Source organism: Pan troglodytes, chromosome 11 (assembly GCF_028858775.2).
Source record: "Pan troglodytes isolate AG18354 chromosome 11, NHGRI_mPanTro3-v2.0_pri, whole genome shotgun sequence".
NCBI lineage: Eukaryota > Metazoa > Chordata > Mammalia > Primates > Hominidae > Pan > Pan troglodytes.
The window spans coordinates 74193082-74214653 of NC_072409.2; the positions used below are offsets into that span (position 1 = coordinate 74193082).

A 21572-nucleotide genomic window follows, 5' to 3' on the forward strand; every position below is an offset into this window, starting at 1 on the left:
TTCTTTGTTGGGTAGAGTGTTCTGTATATGTCTGTTTGATCCAATTGGTTTATTCTGTGGTTCTATTTTCCTTATCTTCGGTGTGGTTGTTCTATTTAATGTTGAGAGTGGGATATTGAAGTCTCCAACTATCATTGTAGAACAATTTCTCCATTCAATTCTATTAGTTTTTGCTTCATAAATTTTGATAGTTTACTAGATGCATAAATGTTTATTATATCTACTTGCTGTATTGAACATTTTATTAATATATAAAATCTTCTTTGTCTCTTGCAACCTTTTTTGACTTAAAGTCTATTTTGTCTGATATTACGTAGCCATTTCTATTCTCTTTAGGTTACTATTTGCGTGGAATATCCATTTCTATCCTTTCGCTTTCAACCTATTTGTGTCTTTGGGTCTAAAGCAAGTGTCTTGTGGAGAGCATTTAGTTGGATCATGGTTTTTATCTACATCCATTTTGCCAGTCTCTTTTGATTGGATTATTTAGTCCATTTACATTTAAAGTAATTACTAATAAGAAAAAACTGCTGTCATTTTGCTGTTTATTTTCTATATGCCTTATAGCATTTTGATTTCTCATTTCCTGCATTACTGTCATTTAAATTCTTTCTGTGTATGTTCTGTTTTTTTTTTTTGTTTTGTTTATGTTTTTGTTTTTGTTTTTTGAGGCGGAATTTCGCTCTTGTTGCCCAGGCTGGAGTGCAATGGCACAATCTCAGCTCACTGCAACCTCCACCTCCTGGGTTCAAGTGATTGTTCTGCCTTAGCCTCCCAAGTACCTAGGATTGCAGGCCATTTAGATTTTTCTTTATGTGAAGAGCCTAATATTGTTTTTTCTCTACTTTTTTATGGTAGGGAATACATATAACATAAATACACATAGCATAAAATTTAAAATCTTCATCATTTTTAGGTGTACAGTTTAGTGACATAAAGTATATTCATATTGTACAATTATCACCACCATCCGTCTCCCATCAGGTCCAGGGCTTTTCTTTCTTAAAACAGAAGTTTGATTATTGATTCAATCTTCTTACTAGGTATAGGTCTATTAAAAATTTCTATTTATTTGTGGTTTAATCGGTGAATTTTCTGTTTCTAGTGATTTTTCTATTTCATCTAGGTTATCGAATTTGTTGGTGTACAATTGCTCATAGTACTCTTATCCTTTTTTATTTCTGTAGAATTTGTAGTAATGTTCCCACTTTGATTTCTCATTTTAGTAATTTGAGTCTTCTTCCTTTTTTTCTTAATCTAGCTGAAGTCGATTTTGTTAATCTTGTTGAAAAACCAACTTTTGGTTTTGTTAATCTTCTCTATTATTTTTCTCTCTTTTTATTTAATTTATCTCTGCTTTAGTCTTTGGATTCCTTCCTTCTACTAGCTTTAGGTTTAGTTTGTTCTTCTTTTTCTAATTCCTTACTTTGCAAAGTTACGTTGTTGATTTGAGATTTCTTATTTTTTAGTATAAACACTTATAGTAATTTCCCCCTTAGCACTGCTTTCACTGTGTCCCATAGGTTTCGGTATTTTGTGTTTTTGTTTTCATTTGTCTCTAAGTATTTTGCAACTTCTTTTGTAATTTCATCTTTGTTCCATTGGTTAAGAGTGTGTTCATTTCCACAAGTTTGTAAATTTTTCCATTTTTCTTTTGTTACTGATATCTAACTTCCTATCTTTGTGGCTGGACAAGATACTTTGACATCTATCTTTTGAAGTCTATTGATGGAAGATGAGTCAGATGAGACCAAAAAAAAAAAAAAAATGGAAAGTCTTTTGAGACTTAGCTTGTGGCCTAATATATGGTCTGTCCTGGAAAATGTTCCATATGCACTGGAGAAAAAATAGGTATTCTGTTGTTGGGTAGAGTGTTCTGTATATGTCTGTTTGATTCAATTGGTTTATTCTGTGGTTCAAGTCCTCTATTTTCCTTATCTTCGGTGTGGTTGTTCTATTTATTATTGAGAGTGGATATTGAAATCTCCAACCATCATTGTTGAGCTATTTCTCCAATTCTATTAGTTTTTGCTTTGTATATTTTGTTTGTTTGTTATTAGATGAATGTTTATTATATCTACTTGCTGTATTGGACATTTTAATACATAATGTCTTGTCTCTTGCAACCTTTTTAGACTTAAAGTCTATTTTGTCTGATATTATGTAGCCACTTCTATTCTCTTTAGGTTACTATTTGTGTGGAATATCCATTTCTATCCTTTTACTTTCAACCTATTTGTGTCTTTGGATCTAAATCAAGTGTCTTGTGGAGAGCATTTAGTTGCAGGTGTCTTTGGATCTAAAGCAAGCGTCTAGTGGAGAGCATTTAGTTGGATAATGGTTTTTATCTACATCCATTTTGCCAGTCTCTGTCTTTTGACTGGATTATGCAGTCCATTACATTTAAAGTAATTACTGATAAGACTTCTGTCATTTTGCTGTTTTCTATTCGCCTTATAACTATATTCCTTTGCAATGTTCATATAACCTCATGGGAGAGGCCAGACATATATAAGCAATGATGACAATTTCATTACCTTTGCGTTTTTTTTTTCAAAGACTGTCATGAAGTGGAATTTTTCATATAAGGCTGGTTTTGGAGGCCAAGACCAGCATTTTAAAAAATTTTAAGTTCAGGGGTACATTGCAGGTTTGTTACATAGGTAAGCTTGTGTCACAGGGGTTGTACAAATTATTAAATCACCCAGGTACTAAGCCTAGTACCCACCGGTTATTTTTCCTGATCCTCTCACTCCTTCCACTCTCCACCCTCTGGTAGGCCCCAGTGTACGTCGCTCCCCCTATGCATTCATGTGTTTTCATTTAGCCCTCACTTGCTAAGTGAGAACATGAGGTATTTGGTTTCCTGTCCCTGTGTTAGCTAAGGATACTGGCCTCCAGCTCCATCCATGTTCCTGCAAATGACACAATTTTGCTGTTTTTTTTTTTTTTAATGGCTGCATAGTATTTATCGTGTATTTGCACCACATTTTCTTTATCCAGTCTGCCATTGATGGCCATTTAGGTGGATTCCACATTTTTGCTATTGTGAACAGTGCTGCAATGAACACATGTGTGCATGTGTCTTTATGACAGAACGATCTATATTCCTCTGGATATATACCCAGTAATGGGACTGCTGGGTCAAATTGTATTTCTGTTTTTAGTTATTTGAGAAATCGCCACACTATCATCCTCAATGATTGAACTATTTCACACTCCCACCAAGAGTGTATAAGCATTCCTTTTTGTCCACAACTTCGCCAGCCATCTGTTATTTTTTGACTAACAGCAGCCATTCTTACTGGTGTGATGTGGTATCTCACTGTGATTTCAATCTGCCTCTCTCTAATGATCAGTGATGTTGAGCTTTTTTTTCATGATTGTTGGCTGTATGTCTTCTTTTGAAAAGTGTCTGTTCATGTCTTTTGCCCACTCTTTAATGTTTTTTTTTCTTGTAAATTTAAGTTCCTTATAGATGCTGGATATTAGACCTTTGTCGGATGCATAGTTTGCAAAAATTTTCTCCCATTCTGTAGGCTGTCTGTTCACTCTGTTGATAGTTTCCTTTGCTGTGCAGAAGCTCTTTAATTAGATCCTGTTTGTTAAATTTTGCTTTTGTTGCAATTGCTCTTGGTGTCTTTATCATGAAATCTCTGCCTGTTTCTATGTCCAGAATAGGACTGCTTAGGTTGTCTTCCAGAGTCTTTACAGTTTGGAGTTTTACATTTAAGTCTTTAATCCATCTTAATTTTTGCATATGGTGTAAGGAAGGGGTCCAGTTTCTGTTTTCTGCATATGGTTAGCCAGTTATCCCAGCACTATTTATTAAATAGGGAATCCTTCCCCCATTGCTTATTTTTGTCAGGTTTGTTAAATATCAGACAGTTGCAGGTGTGAGGCCTTATTTCTGGGTTACCTATTCTGTTCAATTGAAGACCAGCATTTATGTGTTCATCTTTGTTATCACACACACAAAATTGTATTTTACTTTTATTTTTTTGAGACAGCGTCTTGCTCTGCTGCCCAGACTGGCATGCAGCAGTGTGATCTCAGGTCACTGCAACCTCCACCTCCGGGGTTCAACCGATTCTTGTGCTTCAGCCTCCCCAGTAGCTGGGACTATAGGCATACATCACCACAACTGGCTAATTTTTGTATTTTTAGGAGACAGGATTTCACCATGTTGACCAGGCTGGTCTGGAACTCCTGGCCTCAAGTGATCCACTTGCCTCAGCCTCCCAAAGTGCTGGGATTACAGGTATGAGCCACTGTGCCTGGCCTAAAATCCTGTATTTTAATGAATCATAATTGTATTTTACTGCCTCTACTAAAAACAGTTGAATCCCATAAACTACTAATTATTATAGCAATTGATTAGACTAGTGAAAAATCTCTCATTTATTCCTTCTACACACCAAAGCCCCCGCCGACTTTTTTTTTTTTTTGAGACAGTGTCTTACTTTGTTGTCCAGGCTGAAGTGCAGTGTTGCAATCACGGCTCACTGCAGTCTCAACCTCCCAGGCTGAAGCAATCCTCCCACCTCGGCCTCCAAAGTAGCTAGGACTACAGGCACATGCCACCACAACTGGCTGATTATTTAAGAATTCCTCGTAGGAATGGGTTCTCACTATGTTGCCCAGACTGGTCTTGAACTTCTGGACTCAAGTGATCCTTCCACCTCAGCTTCCTAAAGTGTTGGGATTACAGGCAAGAGCCACCAAACCCAGCTACAAGTACTCTTTCTATTCCCAGTGAGTCATGTTATTATTCTCAAGCCAAATTGTTTTTGTTTGTTTGCAATCTGTACACTTTTTTTTCTTGTTTTACTGCATGAGGTAGGATCATCTATACAGTATTGACATGGGGGAAGTGTGGAGATTAGAAAACCTTGGCTTAGCCCTTATCTTATGGTGAAAGCATTCACAGACATTATTATTATTAGTTTTATACAGACAGGGTTTCGTCATGTTGCCCAGGCTGGTTACGAACTCCTGGGCTCAAACAATCCATCCGCCTCAGCCTCCCAAAGTGCTGGGATTACAGGTGTGAGTTACTGCACCCAGCCCTAATTCTTTTCTTTCTTTGTCATCCGTTCAGTGTTAAGATCACAGCTTACTGCATCCTTGACCTCCCAGACTCAAGTGATCCTCTCACCTCAGCCTCCTGCGTAGCTGGGGCTACAGGCACATGCCACCACACCTGGCTAATTTTTTTTTTAGAGACAGGATCTCACCATGTTGCCCAGGATGGTCTTGAACTCCTGGGCTCAAGTGACTCTCCTACCGCTGCCTCCTAAAGTGCTGGGATTACAGGCATGAGCCATCATTCCCAGCCCACAGACTGTTTTTCATTCTGCCTGCCTGGACCGCCTGTCAATAAATTTACAGAAAAAATATCTACCCTTTAAAAGCTATTTCATGCAAGTTTTCTCCATCTCCAAACAATGTGATTTCACACTCTACTATCTATGGTAATTATTTTTTGCTCTTGTTTTACCCACCCCCACCTTTTTTTTTTTTTTTTTTTTTTTGAGACAGAGTCTCTGTGTCACCCAGCTCACTACAACCTCTGCCTCCCAGGTTCAAGCGATTCTCCTGCCTCAGCCTCCCGAGTAGCTGGGATTACAGGCGCACACCACCATGCCTGGCTAATTGTTATATTTTTAGTAGAGACGGGGTTTCACCATGTTGGCCAGGCTGCTCTCAAACTCCTGGCCTCAAGTGATCTGCCCACCTTGGCCTCCCAAAGTGCTGGGGTTACAGGTGTTAGCCACCACACCCGGCCTAACCACTCCCACCTTCTACTTCCCCCAAGCATAAGCTATTTGAGGGTATCAGCCATATTTCATCTTGCATGTCCTGCAGGGTTTAGTGTGCAGAAAGTGCTGAGAAAATTTTCACTGAATTGAAAGGACCCAACTGATTGGCTGTGCTGTAAGCAAAAATACTTTCATTTCATGTTTCTGAAACTTAACAAATCAAACATATTAGTGGAAGAGTAAATTAATTTTATTGACTGATGAAAAACTAAAGTGATAAGAAGTATGGATAGTAGACAACCACTGAATTCTGCTGGAATTCTCTATTTCTTCTTTTTCACTTTAAGCCAAAAGAAATAAAATTATAGACCATTAGGGAGCTAGTTGCTTTTAGTTCCTTCAACAAAAACTGCATAGTTTAGCAGTTGCACAGCATTAAATATATACAACTTTGCAAAATCCTGGAAGTTTTAAACTTTGTGTTGACTTCAAAGGCTAATGTAATCACCTACACTGGTCGGATTCAGAGTTTCTTTTCCCTTTTCTGCCACCCTGTAAAAAAAAAAAAAATAGGGAAAATTATTTACAACATACCATTTTGGGACCACTTCATTTAAAAAATATAGACCAAAGGCATCTTGGGGTATGAGAAGGAAGCAATTTCTTTTTTGATTTTGTTGTAAATTTGAGTCTACATACTGCTACATTATTTTAATATGGTTATTTTTTATAAATGGTTAAGGTTGGTTTTAGAAAAGTTACTTCTATTTGAATAAGAGTCTTGCCTTAGTAAGCTCACCGATATCTTATTTTTTTAGAACTCATTTTGACTGTTCCAGAATTAAAAATAAAGTTTTTGATCAATACTAAAATAAACAGTACACTTAAATTTGTTCCATATGATCAGCAAATTTAGTAATTCAGTTCATTACCTTTTGGGTAATTCAATTTATAATTCAAGTTCTGTCGCATTTTGCTCACATTAGCATTAGAAATTTGATTTTGTTCATTAGTGGATTGAAAACTAGGTTATGCTTTTCATATTGCTTAGTTGCATATATAAATTTGTATTTAATTTGCTCCATATGAAACATCATTTGTGGTATTTGACTTGAGCCAAAGCAAAGGAAAGGCAGCATAAAGGACAAGAAGGGTTTTACATAAATATTTTAACATAACATAACATAACGTTTTCTGTTTTATTCTGATTTAAAAAACACTCATTATAGAAATATGGAAAGTACAAACATGCAAAGAATAAAATTAAAATCATCAATAGCTACTCTACCCCCTTCAATTTAACCATAAATAATGGTTTAATGTATTTACTTTATAATAGTTGTATGTATAGTTTTTCCCATTTTTATAAAACTATGGCAATGGTGTCCAAATTTAGTTGATCATCAGAATTACCTAAGCAGTAATATTTTTAGAATTCTGACATCTAGGCTTTGTCCCACACCTATTTAATTGGCTAACAATCTTTAATTCAAAGTTTCCAAGTGATTCCAATGATCAGCCAAGTTTGGGAACTACCTTTTCTGTGGAAGTGCATCTCTTAAAGAGAGGTGGTTGTATCAGGGGCATATGGAGCTCAGACTCATTTGATAATGATGGCAGTTTCTCTTTGTTTCTTTCATTCTTTTTCTGACTATAATAACCATTTCAACATCAACATTATAAAACAAAATGAAACAATACTCGAGCATAAGAATGCTGTCATTCACTCCTGACCATATAACAATTTTGCCAAGATTTATTCACAGAAAAACAGTATGAATAGGTTTTTTGGAACAGGAGATGTGTAATGACATGTATTAAAAACAAGATTTATTTCCAGTTAGCAGAAAAATAAAAATAAACTTAGCAAAAATATTTTTTGAAATAGATACCCACCCACTATACATAAAACTCCTACCATGCTTCTCGATGAGATTTCTTAAAAATCCAAAACAACAAACACACAAGTATCTTTTCAAGGTATCCCAGGTAAAGGGAATTCTCTTTCTAGGACTGATGCAATTTTAAAGCCACGGCTAATCAACTGCTATGTTCTCCACACCATGAGTGGCTTTTGAGATTTTTTGGCTATGATTCCAGTTAATGTATTTTATATTATGATTTAGAAACACATATATATACACACACATAAATATATCTCACACACACACACACACACACACACACAAAAGCACTGGTATTTTTAATTGCTTCATCCTGGAACAAACTGCTCAATGCTAGCTTGTAAATGCAGAAGAAATGATAGAGTTAGAAAATCACTATTTTGCAATCACAAAAAAAGGCACAAATATCAATGGATGCTAAAGTCACTAGATGAAAAGGGTATTCATACAATCTCAAAGTATCACCTCACATATTAATTATAAAAGGGAAAATATATATTTGCAATGGAGATATCTAGGAGATATCACTGTATCCAAGTGATCAACCTTATAAAGAGGACAGTTGTCCTTTTGTGCCTTTCCCCAATATGATTCAATGGCATGTATGCTGTATCATCTATGTAGTACTAAGAATTTTCCTGAATTATGCTAGTTATTGCTGTATATACCAATGTCTAGAATAACATCTTCTACATTGTAAATTATATGACCGATAATAAAATTATCAATATATTTAGTGAATAAATTTTGGCCTAAGAATAAAATACTGCATTTATTCTCACACAGTATCTACTCCAAATGTATTATTTGTGATAAAAACACTTATAAATTATAAAAGCATACCTGGTATTTGGCTAACTCTGCTTGTAATACTTTCACTTTAGATCTTTCTTGTTCTAATGCAGCATGAAGTGAAGTCACCTATAACCAAATATTCAATAAGAAAAAGAATTTTTGGGGTTTTTGGCAAATACTCAATTCTTAACATATTCACAATGATAGGTTTTTGACAACTAAATGGATGAGTAACAGAGAAGCTCCCCCCATAATTTCCATTTGGTATTGTACACAGCTCTATGTTAAAGATGGGGCAAACTGTCCTGAGAGAAGAAGACAATAAGGATGTGAAGGGGAGAAAAATCAAGCCCAGATACAGGGTAAGTTCTATCTGCCCTTTCTGTCTCTAAATTCATGGTTCATTAAAATACAGCCTTATCATCCCCCATTCTTCAGGGGGAAGGACATACCTACCTCTTTTAGTGCTGTAAACAGAATGTTCATTCATGGGCTATTACATAATAATAAAGTATAATTTATACTACTTCCTTACAGTGTTGATGAGCTGTATTTAAGTTTAATAATTCAAGACTAAAAACAGCTTAAGAAAACCAGTCATGTATGCTCCACAGTTCCTTACCTGAATAGTGAGCTCATTCTTGATACTTTGTGATTCATCAACTTGCAGAAGTATTTCTGCCTTATCTTTCACTGACAAAAAAGGAAAAACAGCAGTATAGATTTTCCAGTCACCCAAATACTTCAACAATACTTCAGGGAACTAAGACATAGCAGTGCAATTAGAACAATGATTTCTTGTCATACTTAAAGAATCTACTTCTTGACCTTGCATAGCTCTTACTTTTCACTGGTAAATTCTTTTTTGTTTGTTTGTTTTACATTTTCACCAGTAAATTCTGATCATCATCACCACAGCATTTTTTTCTTAGAAATTTTACATTTTCTGTGGTGTTAAAATATTTATTGCTGGGCATGGTGGCTCACACCTATAATCCCAGCACTTTGGGAGGCCAAGGTGGGCAGATCACTTGAAGCCAGAAGTTGGAGACCAGCCTGGCCAACATGGCAAAACCCTGTCTCTACTAAAAAATATTATACAAAAATTATCCAGGTGTGGTGGCGCATGCCTGTAATCCCAGCTACTTGGAAGGCTGAGGCATAAGGATCCCTTCAACTGGGGAGGTGGTGGTTGCTGTGAGCCAAGATGGTGCCACTGCACTCCAGCCTGGGCGACAGAGAGAGACTCTGTCAATAAAAAAATACATATTTTTTAATTGCACAAATATGGTGCAAGATTAATTTTTATATCTACTCTAAATAGGACAAGGATACAAGAAAACAAAATTTCACATATGGAAAAAACTATAAATACCTTGACTAATCTTAAGGCATGATTTTAAAAACAATTATGGTAGCTCACACCTGTAATCCTAGCACTTTGGGAGGCTGAGGCAGGCAGATCACCTGAGGTCACGGGTTCAAAATCAGCCTGGCCAACATGGCAAAATCCTGTCTCTAGTAAAAACACAAAAATTAGCCAGGTATGGTGGCACATTCTTGTAATCCCAGCTACTCGGGAGGCTGAGGCAGGAGAATCACTTCAACCCATGAGGCGGAGGCTGCAGTAAGCCAAGCTCACGCCACTGGACTCCAGCCTGGGTGACAGAGTGAGATTTGTCTCAAAATAAATAAATAAAAACAATGTAGACTGCTTTTTTGTTGAATTGTTGGGGGTGGTGAGCATACTATAATGCCAACAAAATTATATTTCTCTGAATAAATTTTCATACCAATAAGGCAATGTCAACTAAATGTAGCTCATATGATCACAAATGATCATATGACATGTGTGGTCTCTTAGAACTATTCATTTTTTCTAGAGGCTTCTCTCTCTTGGGAGAAGTGAGGTATCTATACTTTGGCCCTATGTTTCCTAAGCTTCAGAAATTTTCACATGGCTGAGAACTTCCTTAACTCATGGTAACGGCTAATGTATGAAAAACTAACTCCTCACTTTGAAAACAAACTAGGAGAGACTAGAGAGGTAAAATTGTAATAAAATTAGCAAAGGAGGAAAATGACTACTGATATCACCACAGCTCTGCCAATGTAAGATTGTAGTTCAAATTCATTTTCATAGTTTAATATGATAAGATGAAACACCCTATCAAGAATCAATTCATTGGTAGCTTGATGGGGATGGCATTGAATCTGTAAATTACCTTGGGCAGTATGGCCATTTTCACGATATTGATTCTTCCTACCCATGAGCAAGGAATGTTCTTCCATTTGTTTGTATCCTCTTTTATTTCCTTGAGCAGTGGTTTGTAGTTCTCCTTGAAGAGGTGCTTCACATCCCTTGTAAGTTGGATTCCTAGGTATTTTATTCTCTTTGAAGCAATTGTGAATGGGAGTTCACTCATGATTTGGCTCTCTGTTTGTCTGTTGTTGGTGTATAAGAATGCTTGTGATTTTTGTACATTGATTTTGTATCCTGAGACTTTGCTGAAGTTGCTTATCAGCTTAAGGAGATTTTGGGCTGAGACAATGGGGTTTTCTAGATAAACAATCATGTCGTCTGCAAACAGGGACAATTTGACTTCCTCTTTTCCTAATTGAATACCCTTTATTTCCTTCTCCTGCCTGATTGCCCTGGCCAGAACTTCCAACACTATGTTGAATAGGAGCGGTGAGAGAGGGCATCCCTGTCTTGTGCCAGTTTTCAAAGGGAATGCTTCCAGTTTTTGCCCATTCAATATGATATTGGCTGTGGGTTTGTCGTAGATAGCTCTTCTTATTTTGAAATATGTCCCATCAATACCTAATTTATTGAGAGTTTTTAGCATGAAGGGTTGTTGAATTTTGTCAAAGGCTTTTTCTGCATCTATTGAGATAATCATGTGGTTTTTGTCTTTGGCTCTGTTTATATGCTGGATTACATTTATTGATTTGCGTATGTTGAACCAGCCTTGCATCCCAGGGATGAAGCCCACTTGATCATGGTGGATAAGCTTTTTGATGTGCTGCTGGATTCGGTTTGCCAGTATTTTATTGAGGATTTTTGCATCAATGTTCATCAAGGATATTGGTCTAAAATTCTCTTTTTTGGAATGCCATCCCCATCAAGCTACCAATGACTTTCTTCACAGAATTGGAAAAAACTACTTTAAAGTTCATATGGAACCAAAAGAGAGCCCGCATCGCCAAGTCAATCCTAAGCCAAAAGAACAAAGCTGGAGGCATCACACTACCTGACTTCAAACTATACTATAAGGCTACAGTAACCAAAACAGCATGGTACTGGTACCAAAACAGAAATATAGATCAATGGAACAGAACAGAGCCCTCAGAAATAACGCCGCTTACCTACAACTATCTGATCTTTGACAAACCTGAGAAAAACAAGCAATGGGGAAAGGATTCCCTATTTAATAAATGGTGCTGGGAAAACTGGCTAGCCATATGTAGAAAGCTGAAACTGGATCCCTTCCTTACACCTTATACAAAAATCAATTCAAGATGGATTAAAGATTTAAACGTTAGACCTAAAACCATAAAAACCCTAGAAGAAAACCTAGGCATTACCATTCAGGACATAGGCGTGGGCAAGGACTTCATGTCCAAAACACCAAAAGCAATGGCAACAAAAGACAAAATTGACAAATGGGATCTAATTAAACTAAAGAGCTTCTGCACAGCAAAAGAAACTACCATCAGAGTGAATAGGCAACCTACAACATGGGAGAAAATTTTCGCAACCTACTCATCTGACAAAGGGCTAATATCCAGAATCTACAGTGAACTCAAACAAATTTACAAGAAAAAAACAAACAACCCCATCAAAAAGTGGGCGAAGGACATGAACAGACACTTCTCAAAAGAAGACATTTATGCAGCCAAAAAACACATGAAAAAATGCTCATCATCACTGGCCATCAGAGAAATGCAAATCAAAACCACTATGAGATATCATCTCACACCAGTTAGAATGGCAATCATTCAAAAGTCAGGAAACAACAGGTGCTGGAGAGGATGTGGAGAAATAGGAACACTTTTACACTGTTGGTGGGACTGTAAACTAGTTCAACCATTGTGGAAGTCAGTGTGGCGATTCCTCAGGGATCTAGAACTAGAAATACCATTTGACCCAGCCATCCCATTACTGGGTATATACCCAAATGACTATAAATCATGCTGCTATAAAGACGCATGCACACGTATGTTTATTGCGGCATTATTCACAATAGCAAAGACTTGGAACCAACCCAAATGTCCAACAATGATAGACTGGATTAAGAAAATGTGGCACATATACACCATGGAATACTATGCAGCCATAAAAAATGATGAGTTCATATCCTTTGTAGGCACATGGATGAAATTGGAAACCATCATTCTCAGTAAACTATCGCAAGAACAAAAAACCAAACACCGCATATTCTCACTCATAGGTGGGAACTGAACAATGAGATCACATGGACACAGGAAGGGGAATATCATACTCTGGGGACTGTGGTGGGGAGGGGGGAGGGGGGAGGGATAGCATTGGGAGATATACCTAATGCGAGATGACGAGTTAGTGGGTGCAGCGCACCAGCATGGCACATGTATACATATGTAACTAACCAGCACAATGTGCACATGTACCCTAAAACTTAAAGTATAATAAATAAATAAATAAATAAATAAATAAATAAATAAATAAAAGAATCAATTCAGTCTCTCAAGAATCAACCTGGGAACTTTTACAAATTATGCTTTCTACTCCTCCATCCCCAGGATTATAAACACTTGCTGAAAACTAGTGATTTTAAAGAGTTATGTAATATTTCAATTACAATCAGTTCTCCTATAATGCTTGTTTTGAAAACACAAATTTGTTTCAATGAGGTTGATGTATTAGGTAACAACTTGAACACAACACACATTTTCAATACACTTATGTACAATTTTATGAACAGAGAAAACCACACCCACATGTACTCCTTGAATATCTACCAGCTACCTTGGTTCACTGTGTGTGAGGAAACACACCCATCTGGTCTGACAACTTTCCATCCTTCCACCATGCAGCAGTAACACACAAGCTATAACCCTTCTGAGACCTACTTCCCCACAAGCAAACTTCAGGTTTTCTTCAAGGTAAAGTGCCATATTTATGTAATATTTATGTATTTAACCATTTTAACATGTGTAAAACTGCATTACTGTTTTTATTAGTTTCCCATCTTTTTTTCATGTGTCACTGACAACGATTTTAAGTGCTGTGCTTCTAACCTTCCTTTTTCTTGTAAGTATTGTGGGGATTTTTTGTTTCTTTGAGACAGGTGTATTAGTTCATTCTCACACTACTATAAAGAACTGCCTGAGAATGGGTAATTTATAAAGAAAAGAGTTTTAATTGACTAATAGTTCCATATGGCTGGGAGGCCTCAGGAAACTTACAATCATAGTAGAAGGCACCGCTTCACAAGGTGGCAGGAGAGAGAATAAGTGCTGAGCAAAGGGGGAAGCCTCTTACAACACCATCAGATCTCATGAGAACTCACTAACATGAGAATAGCATGGGGGAAAGCACACCCATGATTCAATTATCTCCATCTGGTCCCACCCTTGACAACTGGGGATTATTACAATTCAAGGTGAGATTTGGGTGGAGACACAGAGCCAAACCATATCAACAGGGTCTCACTCTGTTGCCCAGGCTGGAGTGCAGTGGCAGGATTACAGCAGTCTCAGCCTCCTTGGCTCATGCAATCCTCCCACCTTAGCCTTCCAAGCAGCTGGGACCATAGGCGTGCACCACCATGCCAGGATAATTTTTGTACATATAATTTTTGAGACAAGGTTTTGCCATGTTGCCCAGGCTGGTCCCAAACTCCTGGGCTCAAGCGATCCACCTGTCTCAACCTCCCAAAGCTAGGATTACAGGTGTGAGCCACTGTGCCTGGCCATCTTGTGTGATTTTGCAGAGACTAGTGATTTTTAGGAACACACGCTGCATTATTACAGAACTGACCATATTTACATTTACATTATAAGTGTTACAAGTATTTTCATGTAATGATCCTATATAAAATTCTACTTGGATTACTTATGCTATGGACACTGTTGTTACTGATAGCGATTTTTAATCTATTTTTGAGAGCAAGCTTTTATCAGTTAACTTTCTCAATTTCCACAGTGTTTTATGGGGAGGAAATATTATTTTATTTTTACATATTTAGAATTTATACATCCAATACGCAATGATACTCTTCATTTCTGCACTTAGAAATATATCTTCTAAATAACTTAATTTTTTATTTTCATAATTTTGTTCATTAAAAGACCCACATGGAGATCAATAACATGCACAGGTCTAAACTAATCTCAGGATGTAGACATCTAAATGTCCAAATAATGTTTTTCCCCGTATTTTTTTTTTTTTTTGAGACAAAGTCTCACTCTATCAGCCAGGATGGAGTGCAGTGGCATGATCTTGGCTCATTGCAACCTCTGCCTCCTGTGTTCAAGTGATTCTTGCACTTCAGCCTCCCAAGTAGCTGGGATTATAGGCAAGCACCACCACACCTGGCTAATTTTTGTATTTTTAGTAGAGAGAGGGTTTCACCATGTTGTCCAGGGTGGTCTCGAACTCCTAACCTCAAGTGATCCACCTGCCTCGGCCTCCCAAAGTGCTGGGATTATAGGCATGAGCCACTGCGCCTGGCCTCCCCCCATAATTCTTTAACTTCTATTTGTGTAATAGTTAAGTTATAAAAAATATAAGGTTGAACCTACTTCAAGAGTATTCATTTTCTGTTCAACTGGACATGATTTCTGATTTTTACTCATTGTTTGACAACTATTTTGTAATGTAGTTTAAATTTTGTTTGGACAGTTATATTCCAAGTATAGTCATCCCTTGGTATACAATTGCTTGCAGGACATCCCGAGGACACCAAAATCTGAAGATGCTTAAGTCCCTACTATAAAATGGTGTATATTTGCATAAAACCTATGCATATCATTCTATATGCTTTAAATCATCTCTAGATTACTAGCTGGGCGTGGTGGCTCATGCCTGTAATCCCAACACTTTGGGAGGCCGAGGCGGGTGGATCACGAGGTCAGGAGATAAAGACCATCCTGGCCAACATGGTGAAACCCCGTCTCTAGTAAAAATACAAAAAAATTAGCCAGACGTGGTAGCAGGCGCCTGTAGTCCCAGCTACTTGGGAGGCTGAGGCAGGAGAACAGTGTGAACCTGGGAGGCGGAGCTTGCAGTGAGCGCCACCGCACTCCAGCCTGGGCAACAGAGAAAGACTCCTTCTCAAAAAATAAATAAATAAATAAATAACAATTTTAAAAAATCGTCTCTAGATTACCTATAATATCTAATATGGCATAAATGCTATGTAAATAGTTGTTACACTGTTATTGTTTAGGGAGTAATGACAAGAAAAAAGTCTGCACATGTACAATTTCAACAAATATATTTGTGATCCACAATTGATTGATCCACAGATGGGGAACCCATGGATATGGAGGGCTGACTATACCTTCACATCTGAAAACCATTTTTGGTATTTTGTTTTTTCATTTTTCAAGGTGAATTTCACAATTTCTTAAGAGCTATACAATATTCACAGGAGCTATCTTTGGAGTTTCATTAGCATTTATTAACAGGAAAACTGTTGATTACATTTAATTTTGTCTATTCAGAGAAAGATTTTCTCCTTTATGTCTTAATCTGTGTTTCTTTTGTGGTTTATAATTTCCTTTGCCTAAGTCTCATACTAAAAAATTAACATATATTTCTTTTTCTATTATGAATGGAAAATTTTCATAAAACTTTCAAGATAAATGTCACTAGGTATATACACAGTGAGAAATGCAACTGATTTGGCAGGCTTTTGTATATCAGCTTTACTAATCTTATCATCTGCAATCATTTTTTTCTATTGATTTCCTTGGCTTCCTGCTGTTAACCTCTTGTCAAAAGTTTACAGAGTAGCAGCAAAAGTATGAAGAGCAGTGGGGAGGGGAGAAGGAAATAAGGAAACAAAAAGGAAAACCTAAAGTGATGACAGGCTGCCTCCTTCAATAACTGAAAAAGCAGAATCCTAAGCAAATGTTAGGCTTGTTTTCCCTCTAAATATAGTTCAGTAAGTTATAAGAATTGAAATTTTAAGAGTTTCTTTTACCTGAATAGTTATAAACTGGTATAAAACTAAGGTGCTGTAAGAGTGACCTGTAATAATAACTTTATCAGCAACTATCCAGCATTTTTTTTTTTTTTTTTTTTGAGACAGTCTTGCTCTGTTCCCCAGGCTGCAAGTACAGTGGTGCAATCTCGGCTCACTGCAACCTCTGCCTCCCGAGTTCAAACAATTCTCATGCCTCAGTTTCCCGAGCAGCTGGGATTACAGGTGTGCACTACCACACCTGGCTACTTTTCGTATTTTTAGTAGAGATGTGGTTTCACCATGTTGGCCAGGCTGGTCTCAAACTCCTGGCCTCAAGTGATCTGCCCACCTTGGCCTCCCAAAGTGCTAGGATTACAGGTGAGCCACCATGCTTGGCCAACTATGTAGCTTATATCACTCTGGGAAACCTTTCTACTTTGTTGAGTCTTTTTTTCAATTTTTTTATTGGCACATAATAATCATATATATTTATGAGGTGCATGTGATATTTTGATACAGGCAAAGTGTACTGATCAAATAGGTATTTAAGATATCCAGGAACTCAAACATTTATCATTTCTTTGTGTTGAAGGCACTTCAAATCTTTTCTTCTAGGTATTTTGAAATATACAAATTATTGTTAACTATAGTCACCCTATCGTGCTATCAAACACTTTTGTTGAGTTGGTAAATCACACATTTGAAAAAGTACCTTCAGATATTATTTAAGATAAACTTTTAATTACAAAAACATAAAATCCACTTACTTTCACCTTCCTGAAGCATTTTCAATAATTGTGCATTTCTTGCCTTTACTTCCTTATACTTTGCCTAATAGTCAAAGAAAAAAGATTCAGTTTTTTTAAAAGTAAGTGATATAATTAATGATTTACTGTCAACTTACAGAGCTCTGAATTCTTGGCTTGCTCAAAGATATAATTACTGTAGAAACAAACAGGATGGAGGAAAATGTATTCGGAACTATCTACAACTTAAATTAAGTCCCTGGCACAATAATACATATCAATATTATATGTGATTGAAAATTAAAGGAGAGAGGGATAAAAGTGGAGAAAACTCAAGATAATACTAAATTTTCCTAAATAATCTTCTTTTCTTCCTCAGATAAAACCCTTATACAAATCAAAATAATTTAAATGAAAACCAAAAGAAAAATGAGCCACAGTTCTAAAGCAGTACTGTCCGGCAATATACTAGGACTTTCTACATCTGCTCTGTATTTGTCACTGTCCAATATGCGACTACTGAAAGAACACTAGCAATGTGGCTAGTGTGACTGAGAAAAATGAATTTTTAATTTTAAACTTTAATTTTAAATTTAAAATGTGATAGACTTGTAGTGGATATTGAATTTTATAGGGCAGTTCTATACCTTCTCAGTTGAAGATTCACTAATCGTTTGTTATTTCACTAACTAAATAATCACTGTTATAATTTTTGGCTGGCATGAATTAGTACTTTACCCAAATATCTTTCAACTCTTTCAATTTCTTTTTCCAGATGGCTTAGCTTCTTCTCACATTACAAAAATGATACAAGTATACATTTATGAACAAAAAGGATTGTGTTCCCACATTAACATCCATATTTTAGGCAATTTTACCCCATGCTACCCTTATTAAACATGTCTTATAACACTCTCTGTATCACTTATTTATTTACTTTTTTTTTTTTTTTTTTTTGAGATGGAGTCTCACTCTGTCGCCCAGGCTGAAGTGCAGTAGCACGATCTCGGCTCACTGCAACCTTCGCCTCCTGGGTTCAAGTGATTTTCCTGCCTCAGCCTCCCTAGCAGCTGGTACTACAGGTGTGTGCCACCATGACTGGCTAATTTTTGTATTTTCAGTACAGATGGGGTTTTACCATGTTGGCCAGGCTGGTCTTGAACTCTTGACCTCAAGTGATCAACCCGCCTTGGCCTCCCCAAAGTGCTGGGATTACAGGCGTGAGCCACTGCGCCCAGGCCTGAATCATTTATAAAGATTTAATACATTAATACATTAGAGAAAACAAAGCATTTAACACAGTATAGAAAAACAAAACCCTAAAGAAAACATTAATATAAGAAAAATCATTTTTTTCCTCTCAACATATACATAGATATGTATAGAAGTTACCAGATTCAAATCTTTTTTTAAAAACAAATTAAAATGTGTTTTAAGTCCAATAAAGATGGCTTTTACTAAATAGTACTCTGTCCATTAAATTGTTGATGATAAGTAAATAATGTTTACTGAGTAATACTGCAGTGAATACAATAAACTGAAGTAAAGCACCATACTGAATATAAACGTAGGAAGACTGCTGAGAAGCTCAGAAATGAACAAGGGAGACCAGTCAAATGGAAACATAAAAATATAATGGGGGAAAACACATACACTCAACTACAACTATATTCACTATGAATATAGAAATATTCATTGTGAATATGAAACTACACTCACTATGAAATTCCCACCCTCTGGGCTCCAACCTATGTTAGTATTTCACCAAACTCTATCTCTGGCTCAAGCCTTTGTTCAAGGTCCAGATCAGTCTTCATGGAGGTACCTCTTATTCAAGGTTTACGGTCTAAAATAGCTCATAAAGCAAAAATTGCAAATGAGCATGATTACCTGTGACAATTATTTGCATTGCTTAAAAACTGCATATATAAAAATATAAATGTATAAAATACCAGTAACATATTAGCTAATAAAGAGCACATATGAAATACATAACATTCTTGCTAGCATATTTAATTTCATGACAGACAGCATACAAAGTTGATAAAATTAAATACACGTGTTGTTACTGCACTGTCTAAAAAAGTAGCCATTTAAAGCGCAACATATCCAAAATGAAATCTATTAGTTCTCATTCCCCAAATCAGTTAAAGACGTGCTCTTCCTCTTACACTCTATACTTATCCATTGTTTTAGCAGACTGTCTTCACTCCAAGCCTCAGCAACATGCATCATCATCGCAAATATCTTCTCAATATCATCCCACAGCAGCTGCGTCATTTTACATTCCTACCAGCAGTGAACATGTTCCAATTTCTCGACATCCTTGCCAGCACTTGTTATGTATACATTTTATTTTAAACCACAAATCTTACCTCCTCCCTTAGGCTTTTTAAAAATTCTATTTTTTAATCTATTATTCATCTCAAGTATTCTTCTTTGACTAATATTAATTCATGTAAAAATTATTTATTCAATGCTTGTAACATGCCAGCTACTTAATAATTATCATGTCACTTACCTTCTAAAGATTTTTAATGCCCTCTCTATTTTATTTTATTTATTTTTTCGAGATGGAGTCTCACTCTGTCACCCAGGCTGGAGTGCATGGCACGATCTTAGCTCACTGCAACCTCCACCTTCCAGGTTCAAGCGATTCTCCTGCCTCAGCATTCCAAGTAGCTGGGACTACAGGTGCGTGCCACCAAGCCCGGCTAATTTTTCATATTTTTAGTAGAGACAGGGTTTCACCATGTTAGCCAGGATGGTCTTGATCTCCTGACCTCGTGATCTGCCTGCCCCGGCCTCCCAAAGTGCTGGAATTAACAGGTGTGAGCCACCATGCCCAGCCTAAAGACCTCTCTAAAATCCAAATGCCTTCAAATTCTGAACCCAACTCATATCTGCAATTTCAACTTCTAGTTTCCCATTTCTCTGAATGTCAGCCACAATGTACCTTCCATCATATTCCCATGCCTTTGTACATACAATTCTCTCTACCTGGAAAAATCATCTTTTCTATGAGATCTTTACCAATTTTTGATAGCAGCAACTCATTCATTCCTTTGTCTGTTCTTCTGGAGCATTCTGTCATATCCTACATTGTACTGCAACTATTTCCATGTTTATCTTCCCCATTAATCTACAAGTTTCTTGCTAACTCATCTTTGTATTCTCTGTGTCTAGTACAAAAAAAAGCGAAGGGAAATGTAAATGAAAAGCTAAGGTAAATGAGTGGGTGCAGTCAAAAAAAGTTTTAGTAGGGATGATTCTTAAAGGCATGAGTAGAAGAAGAAGGGAAATGTAAGAACCATCAGGGCTGGAACTTGATTTATTTTTTTTCACTACCACATACACAGGGCGCAAAAAGTATCTGGCACATTATAGGCACTCAATAAATAATTGTTGAGTGAATTCATATTAGTCAAAAAGGAATGATACTTGATATGAATAACAGATTTAAAAAATAGATTAAAAAAAAAAACCTAAGGGGAGAGGTAAGATTTGTAGTTAAAAATACATTGTATACATCACAAGTGCTGGAAAGGATGTGGAGAAACTGGAACCTTTGTTCACTCCTGGTGGGAATGTAAAATGACACAGGTGCCATGGAAGTTTGGCAGTTCCTCGAAAAGTTAAATGTGGAATTATATAATCCAGCAATTTCACTCTTAGGTATGTACATACCCAAAAGAACTGAAAGCAAGGACTCAGATACTTATGCACCAGTAAACAAAATATATACACACAATGAAAAATTATTCAGCTATAATATGTGATGAAATTCTGACACATGCTACAACGTGGATGAACCTTAAAAACATTATGCTAGGCCACGCACAGTGGCTCACGCCTGTAACCCCAACACCCTGAGAGGCCAAGGCGAGCAGATCACAAGGTCAGGAGTTCGAGACCAGCCTGGTCAACATAGTGAAACCCCGTCTCTACTAAAAATGCAAAAATTAGCCGGGCATGGTGGCACGTGCCTGTAGTCCCAGCTACTTGGGAGGCTGAGGCAGGAGAAGTGCTTGAACCCAGGAGGTGGAGGTTGTGGTGAGCCAAGACTGTGCCACTGCACTCCAGCCTGGGCAGCAGAGCGAGACTCTGTCTCACAAAAACAAACAAACAAAAAAACCACATTATGCTAAGTGAATACGCCACACATAAGAGGATAAACACTGTATGATTCCA

General features: G+C 36.8%; 1 protein-coding gene across 3 annotated transcripts in view; it reads right to left on the reverse strand.

Moving 5' to 3' along the window:
* Window positions 1–5994: 5994 nt before the first annotated feature.
* Window positions 5995–21572, reverse strand: part of GKAP1 (G kinase anchoring protein 1) — an 81321-nt gene continuing 65743 nt past the window's right edge. For all 3 annotated transcript variants that reach the window (XM_009456681.5, NM_001246567.1, XM_063787131.1), the window contains 4 exons: window positions 17403–17466; window positions 9084–9154; window positions 8510–8587; window positions 5995–6314 (listed from right to left, as the gene is read on the reverse strand). In XM_009456681.5, coding sequence (XP_009454956.1) covers window positions 6267–6314; window positions 8510–8587; window positions 9084–9154; window positions 17403–17466 — 261 coding nt within the window. In that variant the 3' untranslated portion in view covers window positions 5995–6266. The remainder of the gene's footprint in view (window positions 6315–8509; window positions 8588–9083; window positions 9155–17402; window positions 17467–21572) is intronic.